Source organism: Typopeltis vanoorti, chromosome 8 (genome assembly GCF_054136105.1).
Source record: "Typopeltis vanoorti isolate ZY-2024b chromosome 8, IOZ_Tvanoo_1.0, whole genome shotgun sequence".
In the NCBI taxonomy this organism is placed as follows: domain Eukaryota; kingdom Metazoa; phylum Arthropoda; class Arachnida; order Uropygi; family Thelyphonidae; genus Typopeltis; species Typopeltis vanoorti.
Window position 1 is genome coordinate 72,663,134 of NC_143556.1, and position 20,293 is coordinate 72,683,426.

At 33.5% G+C, this 20,293-nt stretch overlaps 1 protein-coding gene across 1 annotated transcript in view; it reads right to left on the minus strand.

Annotated features, from left to right (window-relative positions):
• Positions 1-17,513, minus strand: part of LOC150104096 (protein obstructor-E-like) — a 47,770-nt gene extending 30,257 nt beyond the window's left edge. Inside the window, exons 1-2 of the mRNA XM_090396756.1 lie at positions 17,425-17,513; positions 784-987 (exon numbers count right to left, since the gene is read on the minus strand). Coding sequence (XP_090252882.1) covers positions 784-987; positions 17,425-17,464 — 244 coding nt within the window. The 5' untranslated portion in view covers positions 17,465-17,513. The remainder of the gene's footprint in view (positions 1-783; positions 988-17,424) is intronic.
• Between the last annotated feature and the right edge of the window lie 2,780 nt (positions 17,514-20,293).

The following is a 20,293-nucleotide window of genomic DNA, read 5'->3' on the forward strand; positions in this document are numbered from 1 at the left end:
TATATTTTTCACAGATTCCTTAGCAACCCTTCAGTTCTAAGCAATTAAGAACTGCTACACCAGCCATCAAGAAATACTTAAAGACATAGCAAAAAACATAAACAAACTACATAAGGATTCCGAAATAATTTTCCAATGGATTCCATCCCATGTGGAATTAAAGGGAAAATTAAACTGCAGATGAAGTAGTAAAAATGGCTGCAACATTAAGTGATACTACAGATTTCGATCTTTTTTAAAACCACTCAAAAAGAAAACATAAAAAGAACGATTCTCCAGGACATGACTCACCACTGGTATTCAGCTGTGTCACTACCATGATCTCTCGTCTCAAGACCGGGCACACAGCCATGACATAAAAGTCTTCCCCATCTGCAAAATCTGTAACATCGAGGAAGTATCGCCAATGCATTTACTAAATTGTATGAATATTTCCAAATGTGAACTTTATAACAACCCAGAAAAGGTGCTATAAAATACATAAAGCTGACCTCTATGATTTGGCGTAATAATACCATGGGATAATAATAATAATAATAATAATAATAATAAAAACATTAAATTATAATCGTAAATAAATAATATATTATACTGCCATTTCATGATTAAAACAGCTATTAAGAGTTTAGTAATATTACTTTTTTTGCTGGGAATCGGAATAGAGTTGAGATGTTACCTAATACCATAACCAGCAACGAGTTATTGTGAGGTATGCTTATAAGATATCCGAAGAAAGAATTAAAAAGATACAAGAACTGAGAAATCATTATTTTGCGTACTTACCCAAGTCCGTTCTATCTCCGCAGTTAACGCTGAAGGGATAGGCACAGTTTTCTCTAAGGGGATCTACATCATCGAATACGAGACCATTGCCGCACACTTTGAGTGTAGATGTACCGTTTTCACATGCCCAGTATTTGTCGCAACTTTTGGAATGAGAATAAAAACCAAATGAATCAGGGCAATGGAAGGATTCCTGGCCAAACACTGAAATAAAAATACAATATGTTATTCGATTTTACAATCCAGTGTTTTTAAATTTCACAAAATGCATTTATAGCGTTTCTTTTCTTAAAACCATTTCCATTTCTTAGAACTTAATTCTTCAGTTCTAAAAATATGCGGGAAATAATAAACTAATATTTCTATATATAAGTTTATAATGACAAATAATAAAAAAAACCAATAAACGAACTAGAAAAAAAAAACAACAACCAAAAAGCAAATCATTCAAGTAAATGAAATCTAAAATTATTTATGTTTACATGAATGATCTCAGATTTTTGAAACATAATCATATATAAAAAGTATAGAGATGTTAATAAAAAGGTGCGTTTCAGAATAGAATTCTTGTGTTGATATCATTCATTAACACGACCATTGAACCCAGAACTCACCTAAAATGAGTAAGTTCAACAGAAGGGCCGAGAGTTCATTTTAAGTTAATTCGGAAAATGTGCAATTATCAATTCTATTCATTTTCTCTATTGATCTGACAAGTCCATCCAGTAAGAGTTCCAGAATAAGTTATTCCTGGAACTCTTACTGGATGGACTTTATACTGAAATTCGGTATTTGGAATCTATGCAAAAAAATATCTGTTGGTTCTAACTTTCGTTTTCTTTTGTTGTTACCGTTTATAGTAAGCATAAAGGAATACGTTTCGAAATTATATACTGTATAGCAATAAATCTGTTCTGGCTGGGAAAAAAATGCAATAAATTTCTGTATTTAGTATGATCATTATATACGTCTGTGCGATTTTATTTTTGCTTCGAAAATTTATTCGGACATTTGGCATAAAATTTCGAACAGATATTAATAATTAAGCATTGAATGAACTTAACCAAATTTGTATTTAAATACTTATAAAAATTATGATGTCATTTCAATTTTGATATCATTTGGGGCCATTGGTCTCTAAACATGTACAGCTACAATGCATAGCCAACAAGTAAGGAAATTAATGCTAATCAAAAAAAAAAAAAAAAAATGTATTTCACAATGGTAATTTTTGTATATTGACAATCATTATCAAACAATTTGACAGTTTGGTTTGGCTGTATGGATAACGTTTTCACTCTTCGATCAATAATAGGTCATGGGTTCAAATCCCACAGCGAGATGGCTGTTGGCGAATGTCTTAAGTAGTGGTGAATTTCATCGCTTAGTGTAGGCGTGAGACCATCCACTTGAGGGCTTAAATGGTTTGAAAAAGTTCTGTTTGGTCTGAAGAGAAGGATTTTCGGATATACATGTCAAATTTCAGAATATACATGTCAAATTTTAAAGAGATGAATTTTAGATTGTTTTCATACGAACTATCATGATGTCCGTGTAAAATATTAGTTGAAAATTCGAATCATGGTACACCTGCAAAAAATAGGCGAGTATATCAAAAGTTATAGAGCGTTTGTAAAAACATGTAATTTAGACAATTTTGGTTAGGCAATTCTGGATGGACCGAATTTTGCCACTACAAATGGCCCGATTGAAGCCAAAACTAGAAACGATCTGAATACTTTTAAATAGAGAATCTGAAATACTTAATTTCACGAAATATCATCTACCTATTTATCCCTAAAACCTATGGAACCTTATCTGAAAATAACATTCCAAATGCAATAGAAGACGTGTTTTCTTTCTGCTTCACACTTACGAGTAGATCACGCAGGCTTTCGAAACCAAACATAACAAAATGGGATGGCTAAAATTTATTCCCGTATGTTATGTCTGTAAATTGCGTATATTCTTGTGGGTTGATTTGCCTATTTTGCGGACGAAAACTCAAGTTTCAGGAAGGAAAAAACTCTGACACCTCTGTATAAGATCGGCTAACTCGCCTTCACTTGAAAAACCATAAAGATATTTCTCGTCCTAGACAAGATTAATAACAAGATTAATAATAAAGAAGTTTAATAACACTTTACTGTACCTACGTGTTTCCGTTTTTGTTTTCTAGTATGTTACAAATGCCATTAAAGACATGTTTATTGTAACATATATTTCCGTCACGTTTTCTCACTTCGTTCTCCAGCAATGATTTGAATGAAACAAAATTGGAATGGCGCCATTTATTTTTGTAAGAATTTCAAACACCAAATTTTAATGAATTCTGTCTAACTAGTCTCGAAATGGAGGGTATTCAGTCCAGATGGACAAAACACATTTTGCAAAACACTTAAAACCGTAATTTATAGAGTGGTGGATTGTTTACGTACAGTCTGATAGATGGTTGCCAAATCAGACAATCGATTATTCTTTAAATAATTGTAATAATTTATGAAAACAAAAATCAATAAACCTAATGCATTTATATTCATAAGTTACTTGTTAGCGTTGTTGGCTAGTTAACTCTTGAAAGATTTATGAAGACAAAAAAAATTATAATTATAAAATACGAGAAAGTAAAGTAATTTTTCAACTTTCTCGCTATCGCTCAACCGATATGCTTTCTTTTAGGAAGATGGGATTTCGGGTACTTCGTTTCGGTTACACTTTAATCTGCATTCTTAGTTTCTCTAGAGAAGGATTAGATAATTCAGAAATCCTTCTCTAGAGAAACAAACACGGAACCCTTTCAAGCCACTTCAGGCATCCAATAAACAGGGTGGTGAACCTTTTAGGGAGGTTCAGATATCCATTATATTTCGATGATCACAGCGGGAATGATATCCGCCCTAAAAAAAGAGCTGTCAGTAAGGAATCAAAACAGCTGACAAATGGTAACCTCACCTAAAATTCCAGGTTTTCTACCAATCAAACTATATCTAGTAAAGGAGGCATACCTTTCACAGAACAATACATTCACACCTTTGTTGATTTTAACAGGCGTTTCTTCTTTATGTCATATTTTTAAATTCCCTTCACTTCATGATTTCATTCGTTAAATATGTTACATATAAAGTTATAGCTTTCTTTTCCAAGAATGTGGTCATGACCCAGTTCAAATAATTTGATACAGAGGCATTACTGGCAAACAATCAATCAAAGTGTGTGTTGTTTGTTACGTTTAGAATTCTTTTCAGTAACTTGTAAAAACAACAAAAAAAAAAAGAGAAAAGTTTTGTAATTCTAAGCAAGACCGCCTTCATGTTTTCTTTGAATTAGATTTAGTCTTTCATTCTTTAATCAGTAAACGCTTAAACAGGAAAAAAAAAAAAAAAAACAGCAGAACAAGTTCTGTATCACTCTTTTCAGAAAGGATCTCCATTTATACAAGCAATGTTCGGAATGTGGGGTGAGGGGGGGGGAGCATTCTGTTAAAAAGAAGCATTTCCTGTAATAGTTTTGCAATTAAAATCCTCTAAGTAATGAATGTTCCATGTGTTATAATATTTCAAGTATTTGTTTAAACTATGGCAAGACTTAATTTTGATTACTTTAAATCACAAAAAACGAATAATAATTAGTATTGTTACCGATGTGTAACATACTGGTGTTAACTTCCTAAACATATGCTGCCCTAAGGTACTTTAAACAAAACTTTCCCTTTATTAATTACATATCACAATATCAATTTATCCAAAGAAGAAATAGGTGAGTTCAACTCTTATTATATATTGAACATTGATTTATATTTCATTCCATGTGTTCGAACTACCTAATAGTGCAAGTGAGCCGCAGGTTACACAGACCTGTCTTCCTGCGTTTAGGTCAAAGAACTGGGGGCAGCGTACGCTTCAGAGTATAGCCCTCTTTTTATATATTATAGGTAAGCAGGTCACTCAGTTTCTGTAATGAACTTTAGGAATTTTAGGGAAAAGAAAATTATCTTGTTCTATAAACTGAAATTTTTACACCAGCACTAGAAATCCTGCATAAATCAAATTATTTTCATTGTACTTAAAAGTTTCTAAATAAAAAAAAATCTAGGTCAGAAGCACTTCTGTTGACTCTTATTTGTATGATTATAATAGATGAAAAATATTTTAGAATAGAGAATATGAAATACTGTGCTTTTTACCTTGCGTTTTAAAGACTTTTCCATAGTCTTCTTAGCTTTTTTCCCCTTCTTGTTAAATTACATATAAAGTCTCAGTTATTGAAACTACCACTAAAATCCTGTCTTTATACTGTTTATTTGAAAGGAGGAAATGGATTTAACATTGCATTGATCAGCATAAGCTAAAGTGGAACACGAATAACTACCAAGCATCAAACTGTTTCCGAAAGCTGAGGTGGGGGGACTTGAGAATTTTTTGTAGTATTTAAAGTTTTCATTATTTATAGGTTCTTCTTAATTTATGAAAGCAAAATTTTGATACGATAAGTTAATTGTTGCGTAGACTTCTGTGCAGAGAAGACGAGCTAGGGATATGTTTTCCGGTATTTTTCCACAAAAATAAATTATCACATAGAATAAGAAAATATTTTTATTATCTCGGCTAGTTTTGTGAAATTCTTTTCTTTTACTTCAATCAGGATATAAACTAAAAAAACTAGATTACCGTTTTTTTTTGTTTTTTTTTCTCAAGACCGTTCAAAGAATTGGCTGAAATGATGAAACATTCTCTATAGCACAACAAGAAACAAGGGATGATTTTACATCAAGTTTGTCTTCACTAATTCATCCCTCAATGATCTACCAGTAGCATACATTAATCCACGAACGAGTAGCAGTATGATAGCGATTGTATGCTTTCCATTGCTAATCGTGTTCAAATATTTTCGCTAGAGTTGTTAACTGTTATTGCTTGTTTTCTAGTTTATTCATGTAATTATCCTGATGAAGTGAAACAAAAGAATATCATGAAACTAGCCGAGATAATAATAAAAATAGTTTCTTATAGTATGTGATACTTAATTTGGGGGGGAAAATATCGGGAAATAAATTCCTACCATGTTAAGCACCATATACGACTGTACACACACAAGATGATTCCATCTCCCCCTGTCAATACACATGAGTATAGAAACGCATTTCCGAGATAGCTCTGGGAAATGCCAGTAGCTGCAGCACAAACATCAACAACATGCAAAGCAGACGCAATTTGTTGAATCACGTGCTTTTAAACAACCAAAATGTCTGAAGTTGAGTTCGGTGTAAGTCCAATAGAGTTATTAGACTGCTATTTGTTTCAGTGTCTCGAAGTCATACGTGGTGTTTTGCAATGGAGGACGAGTTTACGTTTATTGAATTTGCTGATGTGCATTTTTGTAGCCAAAGAAATGCATCTAAATCGCACCAGCTTTGTCAAAAGGCTTTCAGAAACTTATCGAATTCAATGATCTCGAACGTTTATCCGTTTTCGCCTTCGTGAGACTGGCACAGTTTTAGCAGTTGAAAGTGTAGGGGGAAAAAAACGTGAGAGTTCAGGAAACTAATAAAAACATACTGCGTTCTAGTGACACAGAATCTACTCTCGCACACGGAAGATTGCACTGGAAGGGTGTCTCCCAAGAAGTTTGTAAAGTTTCTATGGAGGGCACTGCATAAATCGTGCTGCAGTATTCTCCACAAAAGTGCTTATTGAATCAGCTGTAAAAATTCTAAACAAAGTCGAACCCGGATTTTTCTGGTTTCAAACATTTTTACTAGAAGATCATCATCATTGGTTGGTATTTTATTAGTGGTAGCTACAACCACTGGTACAAATATCATCTCGGGCAATGCTCACTCGATAAAGTATTTTTAATTATTACATCATAACGTCATAGATGGGCTCATTAAAATCCACATGCAATAAGAAGCAATTCCCTTCAATGTGGTAACAATTATGTTTAGAGACAGATTAACAGAGCCGTATGTTTTACCAAACATGCTTACAATGACTTTTATACTGTGATTTCTTTGCTTTGCAAAACTTGGAAGACAACATCTTCAATGATGTGCTCGATGACATTCCTTTAGCGTGGAGAAGAAACATGGTTCATGCATGATGGAGTTCTACTATATTTCAATCGCGAACCCGAGGGTATCTTGATAAAAGGTTTTCTTGGATTGGCGGACCAACTAAATAAATGGCTTCCTTAATCATTCGGCCTAAATTCTGTAGATATTTATTTGTGAAGAAATTTGAAATCATTAGTGTTACTCCGCTGGAGAAAGTGAACTACAGGAACGCGTTGAACATACATGCATTACTATCAGATACCAGCCAGGAACTTTCGAGCGCGCGAGGCTGTGAATAGTGAGATGCCTCAACGGCTGCATGGCTGGCAACAGAGGTAATTTTGAACATCTACTGTGAAATACATTTATCTTATTACGTTTATTTTGCCATTTTCAAAGGGATTTATCCGCGCCTCAGTAGCCTAGACTGAAGATGAATTAGCCGGTATCATAACTGACAGGATTTTTCCTCTCGGAAACTCGTGTTTTTCATCCCGAGTCAGGCGAAGAGAGCACACGCAGTTTATATCCCCGAAAATAATAATAATAATCTATCCCTCTGTCTATAAACACAAGACTAAAACCTTGTCATAAAATTATGGTTACGAAAGGGAATCTGGACGTCGTGGGCTTAGAGAGAGAGAGGGGAAAAAAATATGGCTATGCTTTCAAGCCACTTCGATAAGCAAAGAAGTAATCTCACACCAGACAAAGATATAGGCACAATTCCAATGAGTTCAGCTGTGCGGTAGAAGAGATAACTGGTAAAGAAGCTTTTAACAAAATCACAAACGTAATATGCGTACAAAAAAAAAAAAGAACAAAATGAATTTAAAAAAGGCACTTACGAATTTTGCAAAACCAAAAAATGGAAGAAACGCGTATATATATATATAACTGAGCTTTCTTTTTATTCTTAATGCTAAGGCGATAATTAATTGTGATAGTGATAGTTAATTATAATGGTCGATTTTAATTTTGGTTTACTTTTGAAACAAAACTGAACTATTGAAAACACATTGAAAGTAACTACACAGCACAATAAAATCATCTCAGTAACTATTTGCTAACAGGTGTTTATAGATAAAAATGCTATATATATTAAATGAATTCTTCCCAACAATTCATGAATTCCATTATTAAATGACCAAGATATTGGTCATCTGAATTAAAAACCGCCCTGGTTGGCCGAGTGGTTAGTGTATTTGCTCTCCAGACAAAAGGCTACGGGTTCGAATCTTGCCGTGGGTATGGATGTTTGTGATCGTATGTGAAAATAGTAGTGGTGGTGGTGGTGTAGTTGATTCGGTTCACTGTAGTTGGTGGACTGAATGGTGGAGACGGGGTTGTAGAGTAGGTGCACTTCCTCGATGAGTCTTTGGACTCCTTGGAGGTATCACATAATAATAATATCCGAATCTCGAAAACTGGTTTATTTTTTGTTAATGTTGTTGTAAAAAATCTGGGTGTGGGGGGGGGAATCCTGCGTGAATTGTGCAGTCCTAAAGATATTAATCTGGAAAGATCGTTTAGCATTGACATACACATATTAGAGATGTCAAGTCTAAACAAAAAAGTTATTTTCTTAAAAAATAAAAACTTAGTTGTTTGATAAAGTCATTGTTTTTCGCCAATATTTTGATTCACATAAATGAATAGCAAGGCTAGAAAGAAATAAGTGAAAGTGAAAAAAAAAAAAAAACTGTCACACCAGTGCCGTGTGTGTGTGCGAGTAAAGGGTTAAGTAGGAATTTGTTGATGTGATCCTTGAAACAGCGAGGTTATAGTCTTCGTGGAATAGAGAGTGAGGGAGGCCTTCAAAGAACATAGATGGATAGAATGACAGGAAGAAAAGTTGGTTGGGGATCGAAGCAGGATAGTAAACGGATGTTGACCAGCAGCATTTTTTCTTTTTTTACAATCTTAGGGAGAAGTGAAGGAATAATGTCGGCTAAGTTTAGCAGAATACTCTCCATGAAAACCTATACATGAGGCATAAAAATATATGATAAATTGTCATAATAGCATCAAAAATTCTTAAGGAAATTTTAATATACTACTCGAAATGGGTGAACAGTATTTAGGTTACAGGGATTTATGATTTATAGTACGAAAGAGGATATTTGGTTTTTGGAAGCTGGGAAGTGTTTGTGCCAGGAATTATAGAGATGTCAGTCAGTCCAAATCTGATTTAGAGGTCTGAGTATTACCTAAAATAATAGGAAGTGAAACGAGAACCTTCTCTCAGAAAATAAATCAGAATACTTTTGCAAGCATTGAAGTTCACAAAATTATCACTAAATTCCACTAAAGAATGGTAAAAAAGCAGAGTTTAAGGCATTGGTTATGAAAGATCTTGAAACCTCATTTGATTCTGCGTCTGTGTTTTATCATGTCTTGTATGTATTAATACAAGACTGATAAAATTAATTAATTACACAAAAACGTTAATTACATTAACATTAATTAATACATTAAAAACTGTAGAAAGATTTAAAAAAATTAGTTTCAATAAAATGATAAAGAACCAACAAGAACAAAACGCAAGGTCAGGCGTTGCACAGATGGAGTGAATGGGCTGTTAATTTTATTGATTCGATGGCCAACCAGGCTGGAGGTTTGAATCCCCATCATGGATGCTTTGTGAATATCATTAGGTGGAAGATGAATTTATTCGTTCGGATGCGAGACATCACTCTCTTATTGGAAGTCGGAAATGGCTTGAAAAGTTTGTTTGTCACAGGGTTTCCGGATCATCTAATCCTTAACTTTTCGTGGGTGGAATTTCCGTAAAAAATAATGATTATATTTCGAGTAACTGTTGAGTGATTGAACATAATTGACAAATCGTATATTTTGTATTTAAATTAAAACTCATTGCCTAAGAATCAAATAATTACAACTATCAGTTAAACGTTATGTGGACAACCACTACTATTTAATAGACAATATTCACAAAATTGTTTATTGACTCCATACTATTACTGAAAATTAAAACCGGCAATTTTTCTCATAAACAAAATTGATGGCCTTAAAAGAAAAAAAAATATTTTCAATAACGCATTTCCAAATGTAGAATTAAAGCTTGTGAGGTGAACGTTTCAGGAGCACTGTAACCTGAATTTCATCTCATCAGAACTATTTCTGAATAAACATGGCACTGTTCTTGCACTCCCTCCCCCTAAAAAAAAAACTTATCTTCAGGCTACAAAATATTTATAATGATGACACTAAGTTATAAATCAAGAACGAGACCTTGACTTTAAAATAAGCTGCAACTCTGAAAAACAAGTTCTGAACTTCGGAGAATTACTCAAGTCAAGAATTGTTAGGACAATGTTCACTTTTCCAATTCACCTTTCCGTGACCTCTGTGTAGGACAGAGCGTCCGTGGTTTGGATTCTAATTAAACAAAAACGGCAAGGAGCAGAATATTTTCTCACATCACAAAAATGAGCTTTTAATGCTTGCAGAAGGAATAAAGTTGTATCTTATAATACTATTGATTTACCTCCATACTGCCAGGGAACACATCATTACTCTTTTGAAAATGACACAAAGAATCATCCGGCGAATTTATTTTATGGTAAAGTGAAATCTTCATTATGTCAAGGAAATCATTAGAATGTTTAAGAAAACGGGATATTTGTGTAAAAGTATCTTTTCATACAGTTCTTTGATAAGTGGTAATTAAATAAATACCGAAGAAATAAATTTATTCAGCTCAAAGTGATCATACCACATATGAAAAAAAGAAGAATGAAACAAAACAGGAGAGAAAAACAATATCCTCTAACACTATGGACTCTTAATATTCGAAATATCCTTCAACTACTTGGAAAGAGACAGCTGCAGATTGAGTCTACATAATACATTCGGAGGTACTATTTAAATATAACTGTTTCAGATGTGTCACTATAGTACGCTTTTACCTGGTTATTACTTGGCAAATTTTCTAAAGGGAATTGTGTGTGTATATATAATAAATCAGCACACCACGTCAATCAACACATACAGTTCCAGTACAATAGCTGTCGTAAATGAACATGTTACTTCCCTATTTGCGTCTAAGATCACGAGGTCAAGAATGTAAGTCTAACTAGTTTTCTTATGAGGGGTCGTTTCGAGTCCTGATTTTCGATCGTAACATAAGGTCTTTACTCTTTGTCGCATCAGAGTACTAGAACAGATCTCAGAATAGAAATGCATTCGTAACTCTGGAATTCATCCCTTTTATTCTCTACGCTGAGCTGTGCATCATGACGTTCACCAACATGGGACATTGACAATTTCACGCGTGTTTTCGTACATCACGTAGAGTTTCTTGACTTATATACATGATGACCTATATGACCTTTGGCTTACTTAGAAAGGAACAGAACTGACTAAATTAACTTTCTTTTGAGTTCACCCACTATGGGTGGTATTTCGAATCAAAAAGAAGGCACGCCCTGTCTGGGGTGTAGCGTTAGTAGGTCAGTGACACTAAAAAATTTCGAATTATTTACGTCATCTAAGTCCAACAATGTCACACTTTTTTTATATAAGAAAATTCAATGTTATTGAAGAAAATAACACAGTTTAAATAACTGGAATTAGAAAATCCGAAATTCAACAGAAAAGAAAACAGAAGCATCCCATTTGCGAGCTAAAGTACAAAGCAGTTTATACCGAAGTTCATTTTCATATTTAGTACTGTTCACTTTTATACAATAAACAGGAGCATTGTTTTTAAAAGAAGGAAAAAACAATTTTATATTTAACATTACAGACCTGCTCAATTTAGTCTGTTTTCAGATTATTTGTTTAGATATTTGATCTAATAAATATTTTTTCAGAAATTTTAAACTCAGTGACGATTAAGGTAGCTAAGATCAGCCAATCACTAAATGTTAAAGTGGTAGATGCTTTTCTTCACCTGTCATGAGACTCATTCTACTTATTGTAGGCCCGAAGTGGCTTGAAAAAGAAGTTTGATCCCTAGAGTAGAATTTCTGGATTATTTGATTTAGCCGACTTAAGGAACTAATTTACCATAGGATTACAACCTTTTGTGTGTTGAACCAACACAATAAATAAATGAGTTATTTTCAAATCGCATTGTTAATAATACCAATGAATTGCAGTACTTCCAGAGAATAACTTTATTATATTTTAATGTCATTCCAATGAAATATTTCAAATTGACAGTACATTAATACTATGGGTGGGTTAAATGATATATATATATACACACACACACACAATCTCGGAAATCCTGATTTAGAAACCAAACATAGAACTTGTTTCTAAGTCACTTTAGGTTTCCAAAAAACAAAACTGTGGTCTCACAGGACAATGAAATTCATCTTTCACCTGAAGATATTCATCAACATCCATAGCATGGATGGATAACGGATTGTTTTAGAGCGGGTACGCTAATCACACGGCCAATCAGGCTACTGCAATAACATTCCGCCTATCTATCTCTCCCTTCCGTCTGTTACAGACAGGTTGGGTCTCCTCCTAATGAGGAGTCACGGCGAAAATAATGCAGCCGGTACGCCACTCCTCTGCTGCATCCCTAATGGAGGTATTCATGACTGTAGTAAGCTTGTGTTCATGGGTCCGGTTTACCTGCTTGTGGGATGAAAAAACCCAGTTAAATTGGGGGAAAACAGCCTACTGCCCGTGCCCAAGACTGGCTAACTTGGCTATGGCTGAGGAAGATCCTTGAGTTCCTCACGTCTCCGACGAGAATCGAACCTAGGACACGCCTTCTCCAGGCATATGGTTGCGAAGCTCACAGCCACTAGGCTAACCTCCCGGAAGCAATAACATTAGGAACAGAAAAAGGATGTTCTCAAAAATATTACATATTTCTGACATGATACTGTGAAGGGAAATGAAGCTTCATAATGACTTCATAACTTTTATGATTCATGTGATGTGATGTGAGTACATTACGTGCACAGCATCAACATCTGAAGTGTAATCTTTCACTCCAGATATTACTACAAATTTCTGAACTATTAATTTCCTCAAATCTCATATATGGAATAAGCACCGTTTTTTGTAACTGAAGTGATGCAGTCAGAAATCCTTACAACATGTACAACGATTCAGAGTTCAATTCCAAAATTAATGAAATAGATTTCTTCCTCAATGCTCATTTTACTTTCTTCTTCAATCTACAATCATTCTTCGGATCTGTTCCCTATAAAGGACAATACATAGATATTATGCACTGTTCAAGAAGGTTGTTCATCATTCTTTCTTTCCAATATTCCATTCATTACCAGCTTTAACGTACCCCCCCCCTCCAAACAGACCAAATAACATTGTGTTTGAAATAAATAAATCCACCGAGACAGGTAGGTGTTTACATGCATTTCCACATTCATGCTTGATTTGCACTATGTTCCAACAAAACAATGGAGAGGAGGGCGTAGGGTACACTTATAAAGATATATATTTTATAGCTTAGAAATTCATAGTGATATCGTCATATTTGAACAAAGGCGATGGACAGTTGAGTCCATCTCAAATGTCATTACTATATATCATAATGGTGATATATGGAGATACCAACTTGATGTAATCTTGGTGTCCATAAATTTCGTTGATAGCTTGTATCGATAGGCCTTCGTAACCGCTGTTTTTTTAGCCCCTTGATCAAAAGAAAAGGGTGCCACCTACACTATAACAAGACCTAAGAGATTTATGTGCTACTTTACTTAGTGAAGAAGCAGCGTTTAATGCAACAGTTTTTAATTGCTTCTGCTAAACAGAATGAGTACGGTTGTAACCTGCTGTCTGTTATCTTTCTACAAAATTCAGATCTTATGTATGATTCGATACTATCATTCTACAATAATGAGTTCAAAGAACTGTTTTTGAAAACCAAAAAATTCTGCTTGCCTTCAAAAATAAGTTTCGACAATGCGACACATTTCCCTTATGTCTAAGTAATAGCATGTTTGTAGTGCACCCTCTAATTAATGTGTAATACTAAAGAGCTCATTTCTAAATCCTCATTGGTACGGATTTATCTTAAACTGCATGCAAACTATTGAAGTGAAAGTTACTCTACTCAGGAGATCATCTATAATATAATGTTTGAATTTATTAATTATTAAAGTTTTTATATAAGTTTAAAGTCCAAACTGATATATCAATACCGAGTGGTATTATTTTTACTGAAATGCATATGGCGGGAAAGAAACGGGAGAAATACCGAAAGAAAATCACCGACCTCGCAATTATAGTTTTCACAATAACAGTATCATTTGGCCTCAAGACCAAAGAGAGGCTTAAAATTTTAAATCTTGATAACATTCATTATCAATTGAAAGAATGGATCACTGCCTCCCTTGAGCAGATACGAACAAAATACTGCGAACAGTAGATTTCGATATTTGTGGGAAGAAGTTTCGACATTACTTGAAAATTCCTGCTGACAGTTGAGCTTTCTTTGAAGCAGCAAGGTTAACGGGAAAATGATGTTCTTTCAGCGTACGTAATTTCTACAGAGAAATGAGTGAAGAACAAGTCCACTAAGAAGATATTAGGCATCACCTACTTACATATATCTTGGGAATACCGGTATATGAACAGTTTTCTTGGGTCTTCCAAGAAACTGGTTTGGTGACCCACATCTGCTAAGGATTACCAGGTTGACAAGATTCCGCTAAGCAGGTTTAACTACATTTTTTTTATTATATTTTTATATTCTGAGCAAGTCTAGTCGAACAGCGTCTAACTAGTATTTTTGTCTGGTAGGACAAAGAAAAATCTAACAGGTTTGCACTTTACATGGCGCTCCGAGCATCGGTAATTTTTTGTGTCTGGAATGTAGGGCAGGAGGGTAACTGAATCTGTTAATCGCAGACTCGTCACTGAGTTCATCTAGTTTGTCTTCATTGTTCATACACCGACAGCAGAGCGCACTTTAAGCGAGGCAAAAGTATACACAATCATGCAGTGATTATTGCATGACACACTTCTTGAATCGGAAATTTTATATACCTGCTTTTCTTGACTAGGAAATAATTTCCGACTTGGGTTTTTCCCTGTTCTTTATTCGAAACTAGTTTTTCTCCAGAATCGACATTCATCTTAATTTATGCCGAAAGAAGTCTGTGCCGTTTTATTTTTAATAGTAAGCAATAAAAAAAAGGTTCAGAAATAAGGTAAAGATAACTAGACTTACATTTTAACTATCAGTTAACGCCTTCATTTAGAGAGCGTTAAAATAGCATTGCACAAATTGTCATATAATATATAACACTATATAATAACGTATATAATACATGCGTTACAAAGATAAATCTATTAAATATAAATAGGACTCGTTGTATATAGAGAGTATGTCATTAATGACAACGTAATATAATCACTCTTATAATATTATAAGTTTACAGTATTGTCTACTAAATTTACAGTATTGAATATAAAATATAATCAAATAAAAAATATATAAATATATTTTTCAGCAGATACTATTATTGATGGTGAAGCTACACTGAACTTCGACAATCAGGTCCGAGAATCTTTTCATTTTATTATACTATCTCAAACAGATGTGAACTCAAAATCAAAAGTTAAAATTTTGAAATAAATTTAAAAGCAAGAAAACTAAATCAAAATAAACCCCAGGCCCGATGTCTATTTTCTGGAGAAAAGTCGGCCTGAGTTCAGAAATATTTCTCATAATAGTAATGAGATATATCAATTTTTATTATTATCTCATTATCTTCTGATGATATGTTTATTAAGAATCGAAGCAAGTTAATTGATTAAAATAACTATTCTAAAAGTAACTGGAATGGAAATTGGAAATTACAAAAAAGATACATGAGATTACAAACACTTTGTTAAAACTTGATATAATAAAAATTTTGTAGAACAGAAAAACTACTTTACACACACTGATAGTTACAATGATTAAAAATATCGGAGGGATTTCACAGGGTAAAAAAATAATTAAAGTTCATCCTGAAAATAAAAAAAAACGTTTTAGATTATTAAACTTAAAATCCCAGGTGGGAAATTATTCATCTTAAAGATATGACAATCGAGATTATTAAATTATCAGCTCTCCAAACAACAAGTTGCAGGTTCGAATCCCACTGCGGGCATGGACGTTTGCGATTATTTTAAGGTGCGAGATGAATTTCATCGACCGGTGGGAGACCGCCACCCCCGCTTATTGGAAGCCAGAAGTGGCTTGAAAATGTTCCATGTTTGGTCTCTAGAGCAGCGTTTCTGGACTATGTAAAAATAAATAATAATAAAAAACAATAATAAAATTTATTTTAAAAAAATCCCTAGCCCACCCACGGTACAATATATACTATAGGTTTGCTAATAACTGTCGTAGTGGGAACAAAATAATAATAATAAAATTATTTTGTTATTATTTGTAATTATTATTGCAAAAACTCTAATACTGTTTTGTTACGCATTCGATTACTTTTCCTAAAGAGAAAATTCTCTCTCGTTTCCGAAACATTAAAGTTAAATCGTCAGTTTATTCAAAATTGCAAAAACGAAACTGCAATCTATGTTATACCGGAAGGCTCACAGTGAACATAAATTATTATTTTGTTACTATGACCATCTAATTCAGATTATTCTATTTATTTTTATTATTTTATTTAATGAATGAAAAAAAAAATTATTACTCCACAATAAGTAACTAAGTTACTGTTTTTTCCCGCTTAAACAGAATATTGATTTTGTGTAATACTTTTCCCCCCTCCCGCCCTTTTCTTCTGCTTCCTTATTTCGAACTACTGCTTTAAATAATAGATGAACGTTGATTTCCTTCCAAGAAAGACAGAAAGAGAGAGAACTTCTTGGGTACCGTTTTCTTCCTTATATGCCCGACCTTCAAATGCATTAACAAAGGAGTATCTAGCTGCGGTTTGATGAACTGGAACGAGAACAGACGATTTTCCTGAAAGACGATATCTTAAAAAAAAATTCTTACTACCAAACGCCTTGGATGTTTGTTAATTAACCTTCAAAATTTTCATTCCTTTATTTAATGATAGAGGGAAATAAAGTGTTATTTACAATTAGGAATTACAATATTCAAAATCTGTTAAAATATAAGAAGTACATTTTTTGTGAAATAAACTTTTTTTTTTTCATAATGCTGCATTAATTATAGGCGCCGCTCTGCAGAAGGCGCAATCTCAAATTATTATTTTTTAATTGTAAAATATTAAATCATATTTCACCATCAATGAACTATCAACGAATTCTTAGGATCAGTTATGTCAGATATTCAATCCCCCCCACCCAAGCAAATTGCTTTTAAAAAAATATTATAGTGATTCAAGGTGAACTTAATAAGCAAACATTAAAGTTAATTCGTCTGCTTATTTATTTATGTGTAAAAATGTTAGTGAAAGTGTAAGGCGTATTAAATTTGATATTAATAAGTTTTGCACGAAAACAAAAATACCCGTAATCTTTTGGTGAAACGATTTCATAAGAGACTGCTTAGATCAGTATATTTATAACCATATTTAATTATTTTCACATGATTATCTTATTAGCTGAATTATTCGAGCAAAAAAAAGTAACGACAAGGCTCTTACCTGTTCCTGCTATAAGAAGTACAAAGACTAAGGGATGCATGATGAAGCAGACGAATTCTTAGCGCGTAGCTGGGTGCAATACAGTCTTTTCGGTACAGCGTTTCTACAAGGAAAGCTGGATCTCGCAGTTCCTTTACATATCGTATACTGCTGACCTAGCCTCGCACCAGACGTTTCATTCATGGCCTGGAAAACACCTTGCGGTCGATACTTTAGGTTGATGAAACCGGAAATTAGGAACAACGTTGATGTTATTTGAATTAGCTTATAAATTATTTAATTTCTTATAACATTTTAGATAATGAATCGAATACCTTTTTCGATTCTTTGAAAATAAAATAAATTAAATTAAATCCAGTGACGGCATTTGGCATAGCGTGCTGCTTTAAAATTTAAAAAGAGTTATCGCATTTAAATTAATCAAATTATAATCAGGAAGAAAAGGAGGGGGAGACATAAATGGTAAATATTCGACAAAAATGAAAAAATATAGTGATTTTTTTAAAATTTTAATTACAATGCCATGTTCTTTAAAAGCAGCAGTAGTTTTTGTATCTGTGTGGGTGGGTATGCGCGCGCGCGCCAGCGCTTGGGAGAAAAATCATTAGTAATGGCTGTTATTTTGTTATATTTCCTTATTAAATGTGGGGATTGTAACAGCGTTGGCCTTTATGCGCCGAAATCCATAACTACTTTTGTCAGCGGGTGCTGTGGTGCCAGAACATTTTTTTCCTTTTTAAAAATAAAGAGAAAAGAAAACAGATTAGCAGCACAACGTTAAAAACAATATTGTTTCAATGAAATAAAAGATTATTTTGAAATAAATTGGTCTTTATTAATCATAAATTATCGTGCTGACTTATTCTGAAATAATCACTTATTTTTTTTAAAGCATTTTCTTGCTTTCTTCCTTTTAATAAAAAAAATATATATTATTTAGGTCTTTGTTTTCAAACCTGCAAGGCACATTTCCTTGCGGTTCACTGCCTGCACGTGCATAATGTTGCAGTGTTTGCTGACAAATATGTCTACCACATTGCACATATAGTGTGTGTGTGTGTGTGTGTGTGTGTGTGTGTGTGTGTGTGTGTGTGTGTGTGTGTGTGTGTGTGTGTGTGTGTGTGTGTGTGTGTGTGTGTGTGTGTGTGTGTGTGTGTGTGTGTGTGTGTGTGTGTGTGTGTGTGTGTGTGTGTGTGTGTGTGTGTGAGCGAGAGAGAGAGAGAGAGAGAGAGACCAGTTTGGAACTTGCAACATCACGAGTCTATTCCTAGTACATGAATTCGGGAAATTTGTTAAGGAAAATCCTTCACAAGAATATGTTGACCTAAAAATTACCGCAGCAAGGTGCTCCGTCCACGAAAATTCAATAAAGATGTCTAATGTTTACTTAATTTCTTTGCATTTCGTTTCCTCCGTATTTCTTGTATTTAAAGTTAATATAAATACCCGTTTAAAATAATATTTCCAAGGCTTTTGGATTTTCTAAACTTTCTACCTTCCCCTGGTATCGTAAACTAATTGAATGCCTAAATATCCTCGAAGTAGAGAACTTAAAAGTCAACAAGTTCTCGGAACTAGGCAACAGGCTCTAGTTCTGGAGATTCAGTTTTAGTGAGTCATTTTATCGGCATTTCAGAACACATAGATATTCTCTACTAATGTCTCAGAAAACGGAAATACAGCGAAACTGGAAGTCCTGAAAATGCATGACTTCCAGTTCTGTTCTGTGGCACACTTAATGCTTAGTCCATTATGAAAATGATCCTACTACTACAGTCTACTTTTACCAACCAATATTTGCAGGAAAGTCAATGTTTAATTTCTAGAGGATATCATAAACTAGTAGTTTATGGTATCCTCTAGAGCAGTGCTTCCCAAACTTGTGGATGTCAGGGTACCCGTTTAGAAAAATTAAAATATTTCACGGCCCCCTCGAAAAAAATCGTAATATAGACATATATTATTATAATATTTATTGTATTTATATTTAATACAAAACATAACATACACAGAGAATATTGCAAAAAATCAAATGCAAATATTACATTTTTAGCAGCTTACATATTTGACATGGCACATTATCTCATATTTTTATATAGATAGATATATTGTTATTGTACATTTGCAGTACAAGCACATGAAACGTTAAACGATTAGTAATAAAGAAAGAATTAAAAACATAAAAGAAGTTTAATAACAACTTAATGTGATGGATGTGTTTCAATACTGCTACACAAAAAGTCAATATCAGGTGAAATATTTGAAACGGCAATTCTTAGATTTCTGCTTTGAAATGAAACTTATATGAATAAGCATATATTTATTAATATTCATTAAGCGCCGAAATACGAAGGAAGCAAAATTTGTGAACCCGCACCAATGTGTGATTTTTTTTCATTAAAATATAAAAAATAACAAAAAAGAAATAATAAATAATAAAAATTAAATACGTTTCTTTTAAGATAAAAAATCTACTTAGTTTTAAAACATTTTCAATTTGTTTTCATTGTTTTCATGTTCCCCCTCAACAAAACCTACGGCCCTCCAAGGGGGTCGCGGCCCACAGTTTGGGAAGCGCTGCTCTAGGAATAAATGATGATGTTTATGATGAGATAAACAAATAATGTTTATTTATCATTTATTTTTGTTCAAGTTTGATCTTAGTTTTCATAACAGCATAGTAAATATTAAATGCCTTTCGCAAGAATGATAAATCATGAATTAATTTATTCTACTCATCTATTCATTATATTTTGAGATCTAGCGATTACTTGCACCGATCAAGAAAAGACATATGTTTCTAAACTAATCACTTCTGTTCAGTATATTTTAAGCTAATTGAAATATGAGCGTCCGTAGAGGGGGGGGG